The 23,320-nt window shown below is 39.3% G+C and overlaps 1 protein-coding gene across 1 annotated transcript in view; it reads right to left on the bottom strand.

The window, feature by feature from the left end:
- The window catches only part of LOC127570254 (sodium- and chloride-dependent transporter XTRP3-like), a 51,095-nt gene that overhangs the window by 10,548 nt on the left and 17,227 nt on the right, over positions 1 to 23,320 (bottom strand). The window contains exons 6-9 of the mRNA XM_052015598.1: positions 16,668 to 16,909; positions 10,285 to 10,447; positions 5,087 to 5,294; positions 3,953 to 4,112 (exon numbers count right to left, since the gene is read on the bottom strand). Coding sequence (XP_051871558.1) covers positions 3,953 to 4,112; positions 5,087 to 5,294; positions 10,285 to 10,447; positions 16,668 to 16,909 — 773 coding nt within the window. The remainder of the gene's footprint in view (positions 1 to 3,952; positions 4,113 to 5,086; positions 5,295 to 10,284; positions 10,448 to 16,667; positions 16,910 to 23,320) is intronic.

Here is a 23,320-nt window from a genome sequence, read left to right as displayed (position 1 = left end):
TCATGGTTGTATTAAATGGTGCGGTAGGTGGCCTACTCCTGCTCCTTGTTTCTTGTGTTCTTGTGACAGCAACGAGGTTTGGGGGTGAGAGAAACAGGTGAAGGGAGAGGGTTGGGGGCTTGTTGTAGGGGAGAAGAGGGTGTGGAGCAGAAGGGGTGCACAGTGTGGACTGGGGAGGATATTGAAGGGTGAGTAAACTGTAGCATTTGTAATTAAATCCTCTGCATTATGGGGACAATGTAGATTGATTTTTAAATAACATTCACCCTACCAGAATAATAAAGTACTTCTGTAATATATGCTTGAAATAAATAAAAAGACAATTAGATTTATAGCCAATGGCTGAGCCAGGAAGAGTGTGGTGGAAATGAGCTTTCCTGAAAAGGGACAGCTTTCAATCAGTCAATTATTTACTTCTTTATGGTCATCATTTGCCCTACCCAGTCTTGATATCCACATAAAGATGAAATGATTAAAAAAAACCACTGCATTGACAGCAAGTACTCTGGGACAAGAAGGAATAAAGCTCTTTAAAATATTCTAACACAATGTCATGAAAGCCTAGAATAGTGTTGAAATCAAGTTTGCAAAAGATCCTGAGTATGTTTGTGTGAATTTTGTTATCATTTTCCATTCTATTCCTTGCTGGAAATGCAAACTCAGGCAGTAGTAAGATTAAATTCCGCCTTATAAATTATCAGTGAGAGATCATAATTTGACAAATTGCCAGAGGAATGTCTTAACAGAGTATTGTAATGGAGAGGCAGTACTTTTCCATTCTGAAACTGATTAAACAAAACATCAATGACAGGCCAGGGAAATATATGGGACACTTTTATACAGTTGGTGGGCTGGGGTGGGGTGGTAAGGGGGTTAAATTGAGATTGAGTGTAACCTTCATGTGAAGGTTTGTAAGGGAAGTAGAGTTTTAATCTCTTCAGTTTTGCATACAGTATGAACTTTGGTTCACCAGGCAGCACATTTGTCTCTGATGTGTGTGAATATGAATGAAATAAGAAAAGGGAATCACAGTGAATTTAAACATTGAAAGGCTGGAGTTACATAGTTCTTTAAGGGTAAACTAAACAATAAGTAACCTTATTGTAATAGTAGTTTTAAGTATATATTTCTGTTAATCAAATAGAGGATCCAAGGAATGCACATTCTGCACCATGTGGGATTTTCAGCATGCTCCCCATGAAGAGGACAACTACAGGGGCAGGGAACGTCTTTTGCTTGAACTTGAGCACTAGGTTTTGGAGCTTGAACAAGAGTTGAGGTCACAATGGTTAATATTTGAGTCTGGATTCAGGAGGTGGTCACCCCATGGGTCAAGTGAATGTAGGCAGAAAAGGAATGAGTGACAAATGAACAAAAAGGAGCAGGGAGGCAGTTCAGGAGATGGCTAAGGGCATTTTATTCTCTAACCAGTATTAATTTCTGAGTACTGATAGGAAGGAAGTTTCCCTTGAGGACTGCAACTTCAGACCATGGATGGCTGCACTGGACAGAGAAGGAAGAGAAAGATCAACATAGTTGTAGGGATTCTATAGTTAGGAGACGAGACAGGAGTTTCTGCAGTTGATGAAGTGATTCCACCATGACATTTTGCCTCCCTATTCACAGGGTTAAAGACATCAATGAGCAGCTGCAGAAATTCTGAAGTGGGTAGGGTGAATATCCAGATGTCACGGTCCATTATCAGCAGCTATAATGTTTTTGGGATGAGGTCCTGCTGGAAGATTGTAAGGAGTTAGGAAAGAAATTAGAAGCAGAGCTTCAAAGATAATAATCTTCAGCCTGGTCCTTGTACCATTCACCAGTGAGTATAGAAAGGAAAATAGCTTAGATAAGCACATGACTGGAGAGATGGTCGAGGAGGGATGACTTTAGGTTCCTGGGCATTGGGACCAATTCTTGAGCAGGTGGACCTGTATAGGCTGGACAAACTGTACCTCAACAGAGCTATGACAATGCCTTCATGAGAATGTTCACTAGTATTGTGGAGGGGATATTCAATCGAATTTGACAGGCGTTTGGGCAAAGAAAGATAATGTTGAAAAGGAGAAATAAACTACAAATGTTGGGAGAGATAAACAGCACAAGGACAAAAAAAGAGAGCACTTTTAGACAGAACCAGAATATATATGAATGAAAGAGAGAGAGAGAGAGGGAGAGGGAGGGAGGGAGGGAGAGAGAGAGAGAGAACACAAGACAGAGGACAGGTACATAAATGCAAGAGACTTGTTCGACAGGGTTGGTGGGCTGCAGATCTAATTAAGCACATGGGATTATGATAGTATGGAAATAACAGCAACCTAGCTTTAAAAAAAAGGGAAGGGATGAGTTCTACATACTCCTGTGTACAAGATGTTTAGGAAAGAATGGGAAGGGAAGAATGTGGGGAAAGTTGTTGGGGGGGGGGGTGGAGTTGTTGATTGGCACTATTGGTTAAGTAGAACATTGTAAAGTAGGAGACAGGGTAGTTCTAGAGCAATCGATGATAGAATCTACCTGTTTAGAATGATTTCAAGGATGAGGGATGTTAGTTATGTGTATAGAGTGGAGGAGCTGACATTATTCTCTTTGGAACAGAGGAGGTTGTGATCTGATAGAGGTGTTCAAAGTCATGAAGTGTGTTGGCAGTTAGAGAGAGTACATTCCTGTTGGCAGAACTGTCAAGAAACGGGACAGAGGGTATAGGTAGCTGGCAAAAGATTTTTTTTTATATGCAGCATGTGGTTAGGCTCTGGAATACCCTGCCACAGGGAGCAGTGGGGGCAGAATCAGCTGTGGGATTCAACAGGGAGTTGGATTAGTATCTGAAAGGACTTTGGGAAGACGGCAGAGGAGTGGGACGAGCTGGGTTGCTTTACTATAGCGATGGAACAGTTTGAATGGGCTGAATGGCCTACTTCCATGTTGTAACCATTCTTTGAATCTGCTTTTTGAAGTGTGGTCTTTGTTGTAAGATGGGAAATACAGCAGCCAATTTTGTACAGAGAAAACTCCCACAAACAGCAATAAGGACCAGACAGTCTGCTGTTAGTGACGTTTGTTGAGGAATAGGTAATGTCCTGGAGGATATGATATAACTTACAATTTCACCAGTCATGATTCAAGTTTTCAGAAGTGTAGAAGTCCCTTTTGGAGGCCTATGTGTTGGAGCGAGTGGGGAGGCAGAAAACTGGCAGGAGTAGAGGGTGGATAGCATCAAAACATGGTACTCAATAAGTTGTTAATAAGTATCAATACCTTTAAAGTCTTTTTTCTGTATCGTACTATGCTTGCTCATGCCCGGCAGTGTGCGATGCTCTGAGTACTGGGACTAAGAAATTTACAAGATATACCCTTCATTCCTGTGTGTCTACTTTGTTTCCCTTAGTTTTACAGATACAATAATGGCATTCTTTGATAACAGATTAACTTAGTCCAATTGGTGACCATGGCTTTGAGTCCGAAGGATGTGGGTTCAAGTTCCACTCCAGAGACTTGACTATAAAACAAGGACAATGCTCTACTACAGCAATGAGGGAATACTGCACTGTTAGGGGTGCTGCATTTGCAATAAGATTTTAAAGATCTAAAAGCACAATAGCGAAGAAGAGTAAAGGAGTTCTCAGTTATCTAGCCAAAACTTATCACTGTAATAGAATATTCACATTGTTATTTGTGGAGCTTGCTGCGTGCAAATTGGCTGCTATGTTCCCTGCATTGCAACTGATACTGCATTTCAAAAGTATTTAATGTGGTGTAACATGAATTGGAACATTCTGAAAAGCATTTTAGATATGCAGGTACGTTTTTTAGTTAATTTTCCTTTACTGATCTCTAAATGTGAATGAAAGTGCCATCGGTGTAGCCTTAAACAGAAATAGTTGTCCAATCTCTACACGAATTGCATTCTGAAGATGCATTGTCATTGATCAGGAAAAAAGCTTAATGTGCTCACCTTCTTATTCCGTGGATGTAGCAGACTCCAATGATTTCAGTCAGAACTATCAGTAGAAGTGCCAGGGTTGCTGCATAGTCATTGAATATAACAAACCAATAGTTGCCTGCTTCAGTGGTGAAAATAATTCCTATAACACAAGCTATAAGGCATGTAATACCTTAAAAGGAAAGAAAGACAGTGCATGATCATTAAAAACTGTAATATAAAACACATCTACCCCAGCCTGATTTATCATGGCTCTTGTTATGCAGTAATCTATGTAAATCTCCAGTTTCAGTAATTGTGAAACTGTATCGAACACCCTCTTTTACAGTCAATGATCTGAATTATAAAAGCAATTCAGTTAAAAGCTTGCTCTCCTTTCCATAGTTTAGAACTTCTTTTGTTTCCATAGCACTGTTATTGAGGGGAAAAGTGCCATGATACTCCACCAGTGTATTATAAGATAAATAATTTATGCTGAGCCATATGAGGAGACATTAGGGCAGACAACTGAAAGCTTGGTCAACCAGAGAGGTTTTAGTTTGTTACTGGGAATCACAACAAATGAGATAATCATTGTCACATTGCTGTTAGTAGGAGCTTACTGCGCACAGATTAGTTGCGATGTTTCCTCCATTCCACATGGCAACATTTCCAAAATGCCTAATTGGCTGTAAAGTCCTTTAGAATGTCCTGACAGTTTTTTTTTGTTGGTTTTATTTGAGCTTCTGAGTGAAACCATCACAATGAATATGTTCATGCAAGGATTGTAGCAGGCATAGGAAGGTTGGCAAGATCTTGCAGAAGATTATTTGACACGTGTTTTGCCAGCATCAGGAAAATTTGCTGCAATTCAAGTTTTGTAGATTTGAACAACAGGTTAATTTACATTTAAAACTTGGAGCACTCCTACTCTATAACACTCTGGCTTATGTAAACCTTGAACATTTTACAAAGCAATGTCTATTATTCATTAAATTCCAGTCAAGAGACTTGAGCACAAAAAAATAGACCAACATTCCATTGCTGCACTGTTGGAGATGTTGTCTTTTTCATTAGATATAAAACAAAGTCCCTTTGCTCTTTTGGGGGAAAATGAAAGATCCTGATGCCCTATAAAAATCAGAGTGTGAACAGATCAAGGCTTACCTATCATGAGCTCCCTTGGAAGATACTTTGAAATGATCTTCATGTCACTGAGTGGAGTGATGACCCCCGCCATGTTTCCCAGCATGCTGCCAATTCCCAACATCAAGACCATCGAAAAGTACAATATCGACCAGATCTGCGATGGTCCTGGCATGTGCACAATGGCTTCAGTGTAGACTATGAATATAAGCCCAGTACCTTCAGCAGCCTAGTAAAAGAAATGGTAAAATTCCATTAGAATACAGAGCACTGGAAAGAATCAAGGAATCATAGAAGGATAGATTATGGGAAGAGGCTATTCTCCCCATTGTGCCTGTGCCAGAAATTGCTACCTTTCTAATTTTGTTTTTGGCCTACAAGTTTTCTGTTCATCTAATGAGGGAAATGGACATGGGATCTGGCTGAGCACACTGATGGATGTGACAAATTGGAGAGTTGCAGAACATCTTGGAAAGGGATGGTGAAGAACCAGAAGTTGCAGACAAAAGAGACTGCAGATGCCAGAGCCTAGAGCAACAAACAATCTGCTGGAGGAACTCAGTGGGTCAAGCATCATTTGTGGGGGGAAATGAACAGTTGACATTTAGGGTCAAAACCCTACAGCAGGACTAGAAGTTGCAGTCTACATCAGTACCAAAGACAAAGGTAGAAAAAGGAATGAGGTCCCTTAAGGAACTAGGTAAGAAATCAAAAAGAACTTCACTGATAGTAATATCAGGATTACTCCCAGTGCCACAAGTACAGGAATAGGAGGATAGTACAAATGAATGCATGGCTGGAGGAATGGTGCATGTAGGAGGGCTTTAGATATCTGAGGGTCTGGGACTGTTTCTGAGACAGGTGAAACATGCACAGACTGGATGGGTTACACCTCATCAGGACCAGAACCAATATTCCCGTAGAGGTGGGTTGCTAGTGCTACTGGGGAGGAGGTTCAAACTAGCTTGGGTGGAGGATGAGTACCTCAAAGAAAATTCAGGAAGGACGGAAACAAAACAATGGAAGGTGAAAAAGTAGTAAGTGAAATAAATTGTAGAAACAAAGGCAAATAGTAAATGGAGATCAAAGTGTGGAAAAATGTTAAAATGGCAAAATTAAATATGCACTACCTAAATGCTTGAAGTACTTGTAACAAAATAACTGAATTAATGGCACAAATTGCCATTGCAGAAATGTGGCTGCGGGTTGTTCAAAGAAAGGTACTGAATACTCAAGGATATTTAACATTTGGGAAGGAAAGGCAGAAAGGAAAATGAGGTGGGGTAGCACTATTACCAAGGGATGAAATCAGCACAGTGGTGAAAAATGGATTGGGTCAGCAAATCATGAAGTAGAATTGGGTCATTCTAAGAAACAGCAAAGGGCATGAAACATAAGGAGAAATTATTTATTGGACACTGAATAGTAGTTGGAATGTTGGGCACTACTCAGGAAATTAGAATAGTGTGTAACAGTGGTAATGCAGTAGACTTCAATCTACATATAGGTTGGACAAGTCAAATTGGCAGTAATAAGGTGAAGAACAAATTCATGGAAGGTATATGACATAGGTTTCTAGATTAAGATATTGAAGAATAAACTAAGGAGAAGGCTATTTTAGATCTTGTTTTGTGCAATGAGAAAAGATTAATTGATAATTTTATTGTAAAGGGGCCTTTAGTGAAGACTGCCCATACTATGTTAGAAATTTACATTGCATTTGAAAGTGATGGAGTTCAGTCTGAAACTATGGTCATAAATCCAAACAAAGGAAACTATGAAGGTATGGGGACAGAGTTGGCTGTGGATGATTGGGAAAATAGATTTAAAGTTATTTTGGTGGTCAGACAATGGGTAACATTTAAATAAATAATGCATAATTTGCAGAAAAAAATACATTTTATTGAGGACCAAAACCCAAAAGTTAAAGTAGTCCATCCATGGCTGACAGGAGAAATTAGAAGTTGTATTAAATCCATGGAAGAGGGCTATAAAGTTGCCGGAATTAGCTGTTGTCCTAAGGATTGGGAGCATTTTAGAACTCAGCAGAGGAAGATCAAGAAATTGAGAAAGAAAGACAAGAGAGAATATGAGAGTAAACTAGCTAGTAACATAAAAATGTACTGCAAGAGCATGTATGGGTGCATAAAAAGGAAAAGACCAGCGAGGGCACGTGTAGGTCCCTTAACGTCAGATGGGAACTTCATAATGGGAAATAAGAAAATGGCACAGGAATTGAAGAATTTGGGTGTATCTTCAGGGAAGGAGACACAAAAAGCATGTCGGAGATACCAGAGAAACAAGAATCTAGCACAAATGAGAAACTGAAAGAAATGAGTATTAGAGGAACGGAGTTGACGACATAATATTGCTCTGTTTCTACTGAGAAATTTTAGTCCAGTTTTTTTTCTGTGTTTTTTGAATTTTTTTTCTTTAGCTTAGTTGGTTTGATATATTGTTTATAATTTTTCTTATTGTTTTGGGGATTTTTTTTCTTTCTTTTATATTTTATGATAAATCTTTTTCTTTTATATTACATTCATTCACTAACAGATCGTTGGATCTACAGTTTTTTTATACTTCATTGTTCTTTATGATTATCCATGTCATGATTGTTCTCCTGATCTCTTTGTATTACATGTATAAACATTGATATATTAATCTGTATTAATTTGAAAACTAATAAAAAGATTGAAAAAGAAAGAAAGAAATGAGTATTGTCAACAAAAAGTATGAGCAATGTTGGCGAGACTAAAAGCCAATAAATCCCATGGACCCAAAGATCGACATCCCAAATTTTTAAAGAGGTGACTATAGAGACAGTGAATGCACTGGGTTTCATCTCCCAAAATTCTACTGAGTCTGGAATGATTCTTGCAGAGAGCAGCATGGCAAATGTGATCCTACTATTTAAAAAAGGAGAGAGCAAGAAAACAGGGACCTGCTAGCCTATCATTGGTAATAGGGAACATGCTGGAATCCATAATGAAGGATGAATTACTGAACATCTTGAAAAGAATGATAGATTTGAGCAGAGTCAGCACTGGATTTATGAAAGGAAGATCATATTTGACTCATCTACTGGAGTTCTGATTTTGCGATTAGTAGAATAGATAAGGAAGAATCAATGGATGTGGTGTATTTGGACTTTCAGAAGATTTTCAAATCCTCTGCCACAGAGCTATTTGGAGGTTCAGTTGCTGAGTTCATTCAAAACAGTAATAGATTTCTGGATATAAAGGAAAGAGGGATATAAGATAAGATAAGATTTCTTTATTAGTCACATGTATATTGAAACACACAGTGAAATGCATCTTTTGCGTAGAGTGATCTGAGGGCAGAGCACGTGTTGCCACACTTCTGGCACCAACATAGCATGCCCACAGCTTCCTAACCAGTACGTCTTTGGAATGTGGCAGGAAACTGGAGTACCCGGAGGAAACCCATGCAGACACGGGGAGAACGTATAAATTCTTTACAGACAGTGGCTGGAATTGAACTGGGGTCGCTGACACTGTAATAACGTTACGCTAACCGCTACAATAACCTGCCGGTGTTGGGGTAGATGACAAGCCATGATATTGACAAATTATAGAACCATGCTCAGTGGATTAAATGGCCTACTCCAGCTCCTAATTCTTGTTTTCAAATTATATCTATGGGTTTATAAAAGAAAAACCTCCATTGTAATCAATGAGCTTGTGGAATGTTGCAGGTGACCAGCCTTCAAATGCCACTATTGCCTAACTGCTTAAAAAACAAAATTTCTTGATGGTGCAATTTCTTAGTATTTCCTGTTAGCAACAAGTCCTCAAGGGTTTACCAACTAAATGAATAATTATCTCACAAAACAGATAGGTGTGTGTAGTGTTAGTGGTCAAATAGGGAAGCATGCCAGAGTTCTTCCTACTGTCTCCCTAATATAGGAGAATTGCAATAAATTCCTTCCTAATTCAACTGGTGCTACTTTGAATGGTGTCAAACTTGGCTTTGAATACCTTCACTGCTGAAGGATATAAAAGGTTTAGAGGGATATGGGCCAAATGCGGAGAAATGGGACTAGCTCAAGTAGACAACTTGGTTAGCATGGATGAGTTGGGCTGAAGGGCCTGTTTCTGTGCTGTATGACCTATGACTCTGAAAATATGGAGTCCCTTCCCATACTGTTTACAATCATTCCAGAATGGCATAATCCAGGAAACTGCCATTTGTGTATGTTTCATCTTTGAAAGAGCAATCAAATTGGTCTCATTTCTTATTCCATGTGTTTTTGTCAAATTGCCTTTAAGAATTCAGGTGGTGTATGCCAGGCTATAATTTAGGAAGTATTCTCACCTCACCGTTTTTTTAATTGGCACCATTCACTAATCTTCTGCCACTGGAAGCAGCTACTATCAAACTCCTCTTGATTTTGAACATCTTTTGCCCTCCTCTGCTCTGTGGAGAACAACACCAGCTTCTACAATCTCTCTATGTAACTGAAGTCCTGCATTTGTGATACATTCGAGCAAATTTTCTCTGCACCATCTCCAAAGCCTTGATAAGTTTTCTGAAGTCTGTTGCCTAGAACTGAATACAATGTGTACCAGTTGAAGCAAGCATAACATTTGTTTTTGTACCCTATATCTGTGTATATATAACTTTCTAAATAGCTGCATCAACTTGTCTTTCCATTATTAAAATTCCCTGTACCAGTAGCCCAAGGTCTCCTTGTACTGGTACATTTAAAATTGTCCATTTTGGTTTACTGCCTCACCTCATTCTCGTCTCAAACTACATCTCTTGCTACTTTCACGATAGATTCCAACAAGTTCATTACAACTCCAAGGAGGATAGAATAGTGGAATAGCACTGCTGTCTCACAGCTCCCGAAGTCTGGGTTTGATCCTGATCTTATGCGTTTGTGCGGAGTTTGCACATTCTCTCTGTGACTGTGTGGGTTTCCTCTAATTGCTCCAGTTTCTTCCACATGCCAAAGATGTGTTGGTAGGATAAATGGCTACTGTAAGCTATGATTACTCAACAGCAATCCACTGTTAAAGTCAAACCAGAGCTAATGCCTTTTATAGGTGTTTTGGATATCAAAGAATATAGGGTTAAAGCAACAATGTGACACTGAGCTAACAAAGCAGCTATGATGTTATTCCATGGTGGAGTAGGCACAAAAGGCCGAGTAGCCTATTCCTGGTCCTATTTTTTAGTTCTTACAATGCTATTACCGTATCTAAATGAGACTGCAGGTCGCAGGTTTCAATTTGTGAGGAAATGGTGGCAAACTTGTCTGGTGCTGTTGAATTCAGGTGTGCTGTCCACTTGTCGAGTGTGTCTGATGTTATTGCTGTTTCCTCCAGGTCGAAGGTGTTTGTTAGTAGAAGAATCATCCTGCAATTAGAACAACAATGCTTAAGGTTCCAAAGTTAAGCATCCAAGTATTTTTTCAAAATTACAAGAGTAAAACAATAACCAGCCATGATTACTCAGCAGCAATGCACTGTGAAAGTCAAGCCAGAGCTAATGTCTTTTATAACTGTCCTTGAATAGATTACAGTCTGAAAACAACTTCTTGATAACAATGCTGTTACCGATTTTATCGTGACTATGCACAACTTTACAATTGATCCATTAGCCTCGTCCTTATACACTTTGCAGACTTTGTCTGCAGCTCAGTGGGTAGCAGTCTTGCCTTTAGCTGAACTTGAGTTTCTCTCCAGATAACACGGGTTGAGAGAGTCCTACATTGCTGGAGATGCCAGCTTTTAAATGAGTTGCTAAACACAGGGCCTGACTACACTCTCAGGTGGACACAAGAAAGGTGACATCATTCCAAGGAGCATCTAATGTTCAGCCCTCTGGAATAAACCTGTTTTCATAGTGATGCTGTTTCCACCCTTGAATTTTTGTTTTCCTCAGGACCTTTCCCCAGCCCCACCTCCCAAACTACATCCTGATACTGTGGCAACATCCATCTAACCTTGCCTTCTGATGAGTCTCAGCTCCAGACTCCTAGTCCAAGTCCCAATCTTGCACCACCCACCCGCTGATCTCCAGGAACCACCTTTACATGCACACTTCAAGGCTTTGATTTTGACCCTATTGCCTGCCATGTGAATTTTATTCCTTCACAGATACAGACATCACTGAGCATCTTGAAATGTTTCTAAACTGAAGAGGAAGTTAAGAGTCAACCAAATTGGTGAGTTCATAGTCACATATGGGCCAGCCCAGACAGGAAAAGCAGATTTGCTTCCCTGAGCGCCATGAAGTAACTAGACAGATTTTTACACCAATCTAGTCATTTCATGTTCACCATGACCAAAACTACTTTTTTTTAAATTCCAGATTTTACTTGAAATTAAATTCCCAGATGCCATGGTGGGATTTGAACACGGGTATCTGGATCAATGTCCAAAGCTCCAGTTGCTGGTCCAGTACATTAACTATGATACTTTCAAGCCATTATTTGATCATTATGATATGCCCGTGTGGGAAAATGTAAGAAATAGAAGCAGAAAGAAGTCATTGGCCTGCTGAGTTGTTTTCAACATTCAATAAGATCAAGGCTAATCTGATACTTCAAATCCAGGTTCTTACCCAATTACTATCCTTGTTAATTCCCTTAGTGTCCAAAAATCGATGGATCTCAGCCTTGAATACACTCAGTTATAGATATCCGTGGCTGCCAAGGCAGTAAGCTCAAAACATTCACAATATTATGAAGAAATTTCTACCTATCCCAGTCATAAGTGGCCAAACTGTTATTTTGAGACTGTGCCCCCATCCCACCTGTGACTCTCCAGCCAGAGGAAACAACCTTTCACCATCCAACATGTCAATCCTGCTCAGAATCTTGTTTGCTTCATAGTATTCATAACACATTTATATTCATTGGAAATTTGAGTCAGTTTTACTCAATATCAGCCCATAGGATAAACCCTTCAATTCTGAAATCAGTCTGGTGAATTTATCTTGTGGTGTGCATATTTACTGCCACGTTTCCCAAATTACTTCAGTAACTCACTTCATAAATGATTTGGAATATACAAAAATTGAATTGAAAGGTGCTATACAAATGCAAGTCTTTCTTTTTACCTTCTAAAATTATTGATGAATAAAGGTTGGCCAATTACATTGGTGTACACATTGAGGAGTCAGCCCAGCTGGTCTGTGCCAGTGTTTGATTCCCTGAGGCCTCTTTATTTAACACTAACAGCGTCATCACTTTTCCTTTCTCCCTCAAGTAGAAAAGCTGATATTAAGGTCAGATTTATTAAGGAGTATTCTGCAGTTTGGCAGAATACTCTTCAATAAATCTGACCTTAATATTTGAGTTTAATATTTGAATTATATTTGCCTGCCATGTGAATTTTATTCCTACACAGATACAGATATCACCGAGCATCTTGAAATATTTCTAATCTGAAGAGGAAGTTAAGAGTCAACTAAATTGGTGAGTTCATAGTCACATACGGGCCAGCCCAGATAGGAATAATGTTTGAATTTCGGTGTGAAATGTTTGGGAGAAGGGGACTAATATGCAAATTCTGTTATGGGTTTCAATATTTATGCTTTTTTTCTTCAGATTTGCACTGTTTAATGCACCCAAAATATGCTCATTTTCCTTGGTTCTTTTCATTTTAATTACTAGAATACACGTTCCAGGGCAAAATCTCTGAGAGCCATCTACAACTAATAATGTGCTGGAACCGCCATTGTTCTCTTCTGCCTGCTGCACGAATAAGAAAGAAACTGGTTGCTTGATGCCACAGCAGCTCTTAGTCAGGATGCAGAGATGGTGGACAATACTTTGCCAGCTATATTTTCCCCTCAGATCTCTTTTACAGGGCAAAGAGCAGATGAACATTGTTAGGGGGCCAGGATATTGCTTAAGCACCTTAGAATATGGATCACACTGGCAAGGTGCTATTTTAATTTCCATCCCTGACTGCTTTAGGGGACAACAATGTCATTTGGGTCCACAGCCACAAGAGAACCTTTTGGGATTTTATGATGCTATCTCAGATTACAAATTATTTCCATATAATTATAGGTCATTACAAGTCCAAGGAGGTGACTTGGCCTTTTGAGTCTGTGGAGACTCCCCACCTCCTCCAAGTCTCTGCCTTTCCTTCGACTTCATGTATTTATTCACTTCCTTTTTAAAGCTACTATTGAATCCCGGCTAGGAAACAACTTCTTAAACCTAACCACTTAATTTTTTTGCTGTACAGGTCCTCCCCAGGTTACGATAGGGTTCTGTTCCTGAGAACTGTTCGTTACCCGAACGGTTTGTAAATGGGAAATGAATAAGAACGGTGTGTGGGAGAAGATCACAGAAACTGCTGTGATGGGAGTGTGAGCCCATGTGGGAAGCACGCCCATCAGCCAGCCTCATTAACTCAGTGAAGAGGACATGAGTCTGCTCTGTGCTCCCAGCTCTGCTCAACTTGGTTGTTGCAGCTCGGGGGCGGGGAGGGCTGGGGGGTGGGAAGAGAAGGCACTCAGAAATGCCCCATTATCTCCTAGCAGATCCCTGGAGCCCTGTAGCAGCAGGCAGATCCATCCTGCCAGTCTCCCAAATGCTTGTTCATATATATAGCGCGTCCGTAAGTTAGGCAGTCGTAACCTAGGAAGACCAATTTGGATCTGCCTTTCGGTAGTCCAGATCTATCCCTCAGTCCTGAAGCAATTGAAATGTGGAGTGTTATGCAGCAGTTTTAAGGTAGCAAAATGTGCCAAGGCTCTTCACTGGAATGCTATCAAACAAAAATAGACACTAGACCATGTAAGGAAATAATAGGCTGGATAAGTAAAATCCTTGTTAAAGAACATCGTAAAGGAAGCAAGAGGGTGAAATGCTTTCAGTTGTAACTAAGCGGGAGTGGTGTAAAATAGTCATAACTCAAAGTTGGTCAAAGCTTTCATGATTTGGAATTTGTCCTCTTTTGTGTCACTTTGCCCTTTGTGTCATGTGCACCATGTATATAAACAAAATAGCACTGACAACATGCAAAAGATAAGAAGACTCTGACATACAACAGACTGGAACTGATGTTGCCAATTCCCTTCCCTTTGAAATTAGTGAACTAATAGGGATCTTCTGGAGCAAATTCAGATTAACTGATTCACAATAACGTAGCAGAGGAAACTGTTCAGTCCAAGAACCTGAGCCAGCTCTTTCTAAATGCAATACAGTTAATCCCATCCCCTTATATTTTCCACAACCCTGCAATTTATATTAGGCACTCTCAATACAGTGAAAATTAATCTTTTTTCATTACAAAACGTCACTCTAGTTCCTATTCAAGGTCACTAGGTTTCACAGAATGTACTCTAATCAGTTTAATTGTCTTGATTATCTATTTCAATTATTTTATAGTTTATCTAACATAGCTGTTAAAAACAAAATAGTCTCATGTTCTTCAGACAGTCAATTAATTGATTACTATTAAACAACAAAGGTAATGCTTTCAAACAATAAACATGTTGAGAGACTGCAGGAGCAGCCTTATCCTGATGCCATTTCTGTGACCTACAAGTTATAAAGGAATTGAAGCATGTGTCCAAGTCAGATTAGCAAAGTTCAGATGCTGTATGAATCGGATAGAACTGACAATCTTTTGTAAATGTGAAAGGCCAGAACTCTGGATAGCTTATTGAACAAGACATTTCCACAGGTTTCATAAGGAACAATGAACCCTGTAATTTCATTATCCTGTCACCATAATTTTCGGTGGGAGAGTAGCTGGTAAAAAAGAGGGCAGTACCCCTTATGGAATAAAACCTCTGGCTTGTCCCTCTCTATCTATGTAATCTGCCCCACGTCTACAACTTGCCACGATATCTTTAAATGTTGGTTTTTGATCATCTCTGAAATTAATTGTTCCAGCGTTGGTGGCCATGTCTTCAGCTTTCAAGGTCTAAGCACTAGAATTTCCTCCTCAAATCTTTTCACCTTGCTTTCCTCACTTTTAACTTTTAATGAACACAATCCCGTGAAATGTCTAAGGACATTTTATGAAGTTAAATGCACTAAATAAAGAGAGTGTTATTATTAGTGGGGTGGAGGATCATCCAGAATTTCCCTAAATGAGGATTAAAATAGACAACACTGGGAACACTCAGAATGTCAGGCAGTATCTGTGGAAAGAGAAACAAAGTTAATACTTCAGGTCCAAGACACTTAATCAGGTCTTCGAACTGAGACATGAACTCAGTTTCTCTTTCTACAGATGCTGCCTGACCTGATCAGTAGTTCCAGCATTTTCTGTTTTTATTTCAAATTTTCAGTACTTTCAGTTTTTTTTATTTTTCTTCCTACATCAGGACTTCCTACCTGCATAGCTCAGAAAAGCCAGCCTAATATTGGAGTGGAGAACGTCAAGTAACATGGGATGCAGTGCCCTTCAAAAGGGTGAAAGTGTGTGGCTTCTGGTTCTGGAGTTCAATCTATAGAAAAAAGGGAGATTTTAAAAAAAGTTCTTAAGCCAATACTGGGCCAATGCAGCTTTTGCCTCCAGTGATAAGCAGGGATGTAAAGTGGCCACTGCCCTAACCAAATTAGCTTTCTTTCACTGAGGCCACAACTTGGCAATGAAGGCCAGAACTGTTGGGGTCACATCACCACGATTTTCAGGCCTGTGCTTCCAGCTAACTTTTGTATTCACAGAGTGAAGTTTAATAGATTTTATAGATGGCAAACCTCTGAAAGACTGCGAAAGTTTTCCCCACTGTTCCTCAATCAATGTTGTTAAAACAGATGACCTGGATATTATCACTTTGCTGTTTGTGGGAGTTTACTGTGGAAAAAAAATGCCTGGTGAATTTCTCACATCACAGCAGTGACAATACTTCAGTATGTATTTAATTGGCTGTAAAACACTGGAGGATTGAGAGGTTATGAAAATTTCTGTATAAACAGTTAAATATTTCTCAACAAGGAAATAACAAGGGGAGAGTGTTACATGTCAGTAGTCCATCACTACTCTCCAGGACACTTCATAATAATGAGAAATGCTTTTAAGACTGCAAAGATACAGAATGCAAAATTGGAGTATGTGAGATACTAGACAAGTTCTCTAATATATTGAAATAACTTGCAGGCACTGAAATTATTAATGGATATTGTTGTTTGTACTTTATACATCTGGGCAAAATGTTATTGTATCAAACAATATTGTTTTTATTGCTCTCACTTAATGACCTGGGCAATTTTTATTATTTACTATCTCTCCAAACTGACACCTAGATCTTTCTGGTGGCATAGCGAAACGGGGTTGGGTTGGGGGAATGAGAGGGTGAGTCAATCTGGCCATGCAGCTGTCACCCATTCAATCTAGGCTGGCAGAAACATAGGTTAAGTATTGCAACTACTTTACAACGTTGCAACACTGTACAAGTGGCTTTTGAGTATCACTCCTGTACAGCAAGGAAACAGAGACAGTGAGAAAATCTGTAAAGAAAATTAATTGGGTAAAAAAGTGCACACACACACACTTCAGGAATGTAAAAAAACAAGAAAATGATAGAAAAAAAATGAGCAAGGAAAGATGAGAGAGAAAGAACTAGTGCAGGAATTGAGATTCTCCCTAAATAATACTCTTACCTTTCAATACAGCTTTCATAATTATATGTAGCTTTGAAACCATATATGGCAAAAGTGACAACGCTGGCAAATACAGATGTCAGACTGTTAATTAAAGCAATGATTACTGCTTGTATCTCACAGTTGTTGTTTTTCTCATTGAAACTGGCAAACGCAATCAGGCTTCCAAATCCCAGGCCGAGTGAGTAGAAGATCTGTGTGGCTGCATCAATCCAGGACTTTGGGTCTGTCAGCTGCTCAATCTGAGAATGAATTACAATGAGCTTCATTGAGAGGAGCACATCATGACATGAGTACACATTAAACAAAAAAAGTTGAACACCAAAGCCTGCCTTGGAAACTAATAATTCAAAGAAAAAAATAGGCAGAATAAAGTTAAATATGGTTTTTATCTTTTTAATAAGTATACCTAAAGTAAGGAAAACAGAATATGGTGGAAATATGTAGGCTACAGGGAAATAAGTAGGGGAAGGGGAAGGGTTGCCCTGGGAACCAGCATAGACTTGATGGGCCATAAAGAAAGGAAATATGGAGATTCACTGCTCTGGAAAAATGAGTGTCAAGGGACTCAAAGACCCCACACAGGAATTAATCTAGGCCACGCAGACTGCCTGGTGACTTCATGAACCTTTGTTGCATTTCCCTCTGTCACAAATGTATCCTTGCTTAGGCAGGGACACCAGAGCCATACACAATATTCCAGATTCAATCTCATCAGGGCCATTTATATTTTCAGTAATATGTATTTACTCAAATCCTCTTGCAATAAATGCCAACATACAATTTGCCTTGCTTACTTTACCTGCTCCTTAAGTTTCAGTGATTGGTGTATAAGGACATTGCAGTCCTCTGAACACCGATACTGTTCTATTTTTTTAACATCATAGATGACTTCACATTTTTCCACATTATTTTCTATCTGTCATATCCTCGCCCATTCACTTAACATCTCCAAGAAGCCCCTCTGCATCCTCCATGCAACTTGCACTGTTGTGCAGTTTTGTACCATCGACAAACTTGGATATATTACATTTAGTCTTCTCATCCAAGTCACTGATGTATGTTGTTAACATCTGGGGCACCAGCATCAGTCATTGCAGATCACCATTGTCACAGTCTCCCAGTCTAAAAATGACTTGTTTATTGGAGATACAATAGACTGCAGATGCTAGGATGCGGAAAATAAAAAACAGCAGGTTAGGCAGTATCTGTGGAGGCAAAGAGCTAGTCAACATTTCAGGTCAAGGACCTTCATCAGGACTGAGAGTGTAAAGGAGAGAGAACCAGTATAATGAGATGGGGGTGGGGGGGGGGTGAGGCACGAGCTGGCAAATGATAGGTGGATCCAGATGAGGAGGGGTTGAGGGGCAAATGGAGCCAGGTGGGGGAGGGAAGGGTGGAGATGGCAACAGAGGCTGGGAGGTGATTAGTAGAAACAACAAAGGGCTGCAGATTATGTGCCCCCATGCAGTAATAGGAAAATAGAGCATAGTATAAATCTGGAAATTAGACTTGCACGTAAGAAGAGTAATACAGTAATCATGGGGGACTTTGATCCACATATAAGATGAGATAAATATAGCCTGAGCAAAGAAAATTAGCAATAACATTTCTGGAGGACATGTTCATGGAGTATATGGGAGGTGATTTTCTGGATCAGTGCATTGAAGAACCAATGAATGATTCACCCTCTCATTCCCCCACTTTCTTAATAATAATTTCAGCATTTTTTTCTCTGCTGATGCCAGGCTAATAGGTCTACAGTGCCCTGTTTTCTCTTACTCATTTCCTTAATAGCTGCATTACATTTGCTACCTTCCAACCTTTGGAATCATTCTAGAATCAATAGAATTTTGGAAAATGACAACCAATGCATTCACCATCAAAACAGTCAGTTCCTTCAAAATCATGTTGCCGTGTTCTGCGAGTTATTGCCTTTCAGTCCATTAACTTATCTAATTATAGTATTTTACTAATGCTATTTTTTTCACCTCCCAGTTTAGGCTGGATCTGTTCTCTTTCAGTATTTCCAGAGACTTTCTGTACCATGAAGACAAATATTTTAAAAAATCTTTTTAAAATTTCTCTGCCAGCTCCTTATTCCCAGATAATTTCTCCTACACCCTTTATGCTTCTTGCTCACTTACACTTTTATTCTACTTTTCCTTTCTTTATCAATGTCATGGTTCTCTTTTACAAAATACTGATATGTTTCCAGTCCTCAGACTTACTACTTTTTTTAGCAATGTTATAAGCATTTTCCTTTGATCTTATACTATCTTTAGCTCCTCTTGAAAGATATGGTCGGATTTACCTTGTTAGGTTTTTGCATCTTAAAGGGGTACATGTTACTTGTAAATTATGCATTAATTATTTAGAAGTTACCCACTGTTGCTTGCTGTCATTCCTTTTAATGTGGTTTCCTCACTTACCATAACCACCCATGCTTCATTCATTTGTAGCTTGATTCATTCAGACTTAAGAGACTGCTTTCAAATTGAAGTGAATCATTTTTAATCTTTTTAGAAATTTCCATCATATTCTGTGCACTTTTCCCAGAAAGCTCATTAACTACTGGATCATTAATTAGTTCTTCTTCATTACACAATGATAGATATAAAATCATTCATTCACTCATTGGTTCTTCAATGCACTGATCCAGAAAATCACCTCCCATATACTCCATGAACATGTCCTCCAGAAATGTTATTGCTAATTTTGTTTGCTCAGGCTATATTTATCTCATCTTATACGTGGATCAAAGTCCCCCATGATTACTGTATTACTCTTCTTACGTGCAAGTCTAATTTCCAGATTTATACTATGCTCTATTTTCCTATTACTGCATGGGGGCACATAAACAGCTTCCTGCAAAATTTGCTGTTCTTGTTTTTCCTTAGTACAATCATTTCTCAGGAAGAGTGGCTAATTGTACCTACATCAATGGGGCCAAGTGGCTGTAGAGTAGGGGTAGTTTGTCATACAGTGCAGAAACAGGCCCTTTGGCCCACCATATTCATGCCATCATTACATACCTGTCTATACCGTTTACCAGCACTTGACCCATAGCAGAGAGAGGGATGGTGGGGGGTATGGAGAGAGAGAAAGAGATGTATTGGCTAGTCTAACCATTTTTTTTAAATCAAAAAACTACACATGCTGAAAATGTGGACTAAAAACAGAAAATGCTGGAAACATTCATCAGATCAGGCAACATCTGTGGCAAGAGACACTTCATCCAAAATGGAAAGAGAGAAAAGAAGTTCATTTTCAGTAGCAGAGGGGGTAGGGCAGGATAAATGGAGCATAGGGACTATCTCTGATTTTTTTTTCTCTGACTCATGTAGTTTTTGACTATTCAAAATACAGCCATAATTAAATTCATCGTATGTCATGGGTTTGGTATTTAGAACCTTTGAGAATGCTCATAGCCAAAAGCTCTTGGGTTAAATAAATATTAGAAAGAATGCTTTAATTAAACAAACAAAGGCTACAATTAAAATCACTGTTGTGTTTCTGAAGGACTTTTTTTCTTTACAAAGTGACATTACACGTTAATCTGCAGTTAGTTCATTTCAGCAAAAAAATGTAGATGGGGATATTTTGAAGTTTGTATTTTTCTACCAAGCATGCTACAATGTGAATATGTAACTCAAATGAAATTGCCTTCCTATCTTAAACACCATTGAAGAGAAACCACTTTGTAATTTAAAACTATAGTAACTATTGAAATTGTGCTTGGTCACCTGGAATATAATTCAACATTCTGGCATTGTAACATATTAAAATTATATGAAAGTTGCATGTAAGATAGGCAATCCAATAATGAAGGAGGATTTTAATTTATACATGGACCGAGCAAACAAAATTAGCAGAAAAGGTTCTATATTTTTTGGAATAGTATATTGGGGAATCAATGGACAAGTTAATTATTTATAGATCTAGTACTGTGTAATGAAGAACAATTCACTGATGATCTGGTAGTTAAGGAGCCTTCAGGGAAAAGTGGTCATCGTCTGATAGAATATTATGAAAAGATTAAAAGTCATTTATTCAATGTAGGCTGAGGTTCTGTTTGCCCAAATTGGGAGAGGAGAAAGGAGTGCAAAACTTAAGTGTTTGATCAAAGGAGGAGATGTAATTTCCGCTGTTAATGTTAAAAGTAAGACCTCTCAGTCAGGAGGGAACTCGAGACCTTGAAGGGCAACCTGGTCAGTCAGCAGCAGATGGTGACAGTCAGACAATTGAGACTGAGGCTGTAGTCAGGAAACAGTGACCTCGTCCGTCACCAGAAGTTACATCTTATCAGATCATTGGTGAATTAACACCTGAGACAGCAATAAGTACGTGGGCTCAGCCCATAGCATGGAGAGGTAGAGAGAGAGAGAAGGATATCATATCGTCAGCTTTTACATTAAGGTTGCTGTAAACTTTCAATCTCAGGTAAAGGTATTTCACCATAGAATAAGGAATCACGGTCTTTTGTCACTTATTAAACACCTAGTTAGGATTTCTGACAACCAACAGTAATTCAATTACTCACCCATTGTAAGGGTATGTTGTCAGGGAAGACACCAGTTTTACATTAACTCCACCCAAGATGATTCTGCAACTTGATTTTATGAGCTTGGATCCTTCCTCTCTACTGTCTTTATCCCATTCCATATTCAGCCTAATCCAGCTCTTACTGCATTTTGCCCATCACTTCTAAAAGTTAAGTATCCTGGAATGTTTACTTCTCTATTTTGGTCACTTTGCAACCATGTTTCTATAATGGCGGTTTGATAAATTTGTGCCATTAATTGATCTTCCTTGTTATGAATGATACTTTCATTCTGATAAAGAGCCTTCAATTTTATCTTTTTATACTATTTTCCCCTGTTCTACCTTAACTCTAATTGGAAGGATGGTCTTATGTTCGTATGCTCTGTCCCTTCCTGGCAGACTCAGCTTTTCTTACTTATTTCCTTCTGCTGCATCATCAGTGTCCTTTCCCTTTAACTTTCTTCATTTCCTCTCACCAGAACCCCGCACCTCCTCCAACCCCACCTCCCTTCCACCATTTATTTTATAGCTCTGTCTACAGCCCTAGTTATCTGATTTGCTGGTACACCACTCCCAGCATGATTCAAATGAAGCTTGGCGTAACAGAAATGGGCACCAATGCTCCATGAATTGAAACCCATTTCTCCCACCAGTCCTTGAGCCACATACTTAATTCTCAACCTGATGTCAATTTGCATATGACATGTGGTAATTCAGAGAATATCGTCTTTGTAGTTCTCATTCTTAAATTGGATCTAAGTTGCTCTTATTTCTTCAGTCAAACCTTCTTGTTTGTCCCATCCATGTCACTGATTCCCACATGGACCATGGCAACTAGATCTTCTCCCCTCAACCCTGTGGAGATTTCCCTAACCCTGGCACTGGGGAGGCAACACAGCCTTCAGGACTTATGGCGGCTGTTCAAGGGATTAATATTTGTTCTCCTGAGTATATTGTCCACCATTATCCCTACATTCCTTCTCACTCCCATGCCTTGAATGGTGTCCTGTACCACAGTTCTATGGGCAGTTTGCTCATGAAAAGATGTAAAAAATAAGAGCAGGAGTAGGCTATTTAGCCTTTCAGGCTCCCCGTCAGTCAACACGATCATGGCTGATTACTCACTTCAATTCCCACCTTCTTGAATATATTTAATAACAAGCTCCTACTGCCTTCTGTGGTGGACAATTCCACACTTTGACCACCAAATGGGTGAAGAAATGTCTCCTGTTCTGGCTTCTAAATGACCTATCTTGTATCCTGAGGACATGACCCCTGATTCTGGACTCTGCAGTCATCTCTCTGCATCTAGTCTGTCCAGTCCTGTTAGAGTTTTATAGGTTTTTATGAGAAACCTTCTTATTCTCCCAAACTCCAGATAAGGAGACAAAACTGCACACAAAAATTCCAGACATTCTCGTTCCTGTACTGAAATCCACTTGCAATGAAGACCAGCATACCATTTACCTTCCCAATTGCTTGCCACACTGGAATGCTTGGTTTCAGCAACTAGTGTACAGGGACACCCAGGTCTCATTGCACCTCCACTTTTTCCAACCTATCACCATTCAAATAATAACCTTTCTTTCTGATTTTAGAATCAACGCAGATAACTCCACATTTATCTGCTTTAAATTGCATCTGCCTTGCATTAGCTCACTGACCTAACTGGGGCCTCTTTGCATTCCCCCCTATCCCCTAGCCTCAGCTTTGAGCAATCTGCAAACTTGGAGTTATTAAATTTACTTCCCCCATCCACATTATTAATATATTGTGAATAGCTGGCACCCGAATACTGAATCTCCATAGTACCCTAATGGTCACCGCCAGCCACCCAGATAAAGACCTATTTATCGCTATCCCTGTTTCCTGTCTGTCACCCAGTTCTCAATCCCATGTGTTTTAACTTTGCACACTATCCTTTTATGTGGAACCTAATCAAAAGCCTTCTGAAAGTCCAAATAGGCTACATCCACTACTTCTCCCTCAACTATTAAACTAGTCATATCCGCAAAACCTTTAGCAGAGTGTTAAGCACGATTTTCAATTCAGAACCCTAACTTTGTCCAATCCTGTGAATGGTTTCCAAGTGTTCTGTTATCACATCT

Source organism: Pristis pectinata, chromosome 5 (assembly GCF_009764475.1).
Source record: "Pristis pectinata isolate sPriPec2 chromosome 5, sPriPec2.1.pri, whole genome shotgun sequence".
Classification (NCBI taxonomy): domain Eukaryota; kingdom Metazoa; phylum Chordata; class Chondrichthyes; order Rhinopristiformes; family Pristidae; genus Pristis; species Pristis pectinata.
Note: the sequence above shows the minus strand (reverse complement) of the source record. Positions and strands in the feature narration are given on the sequence as shown.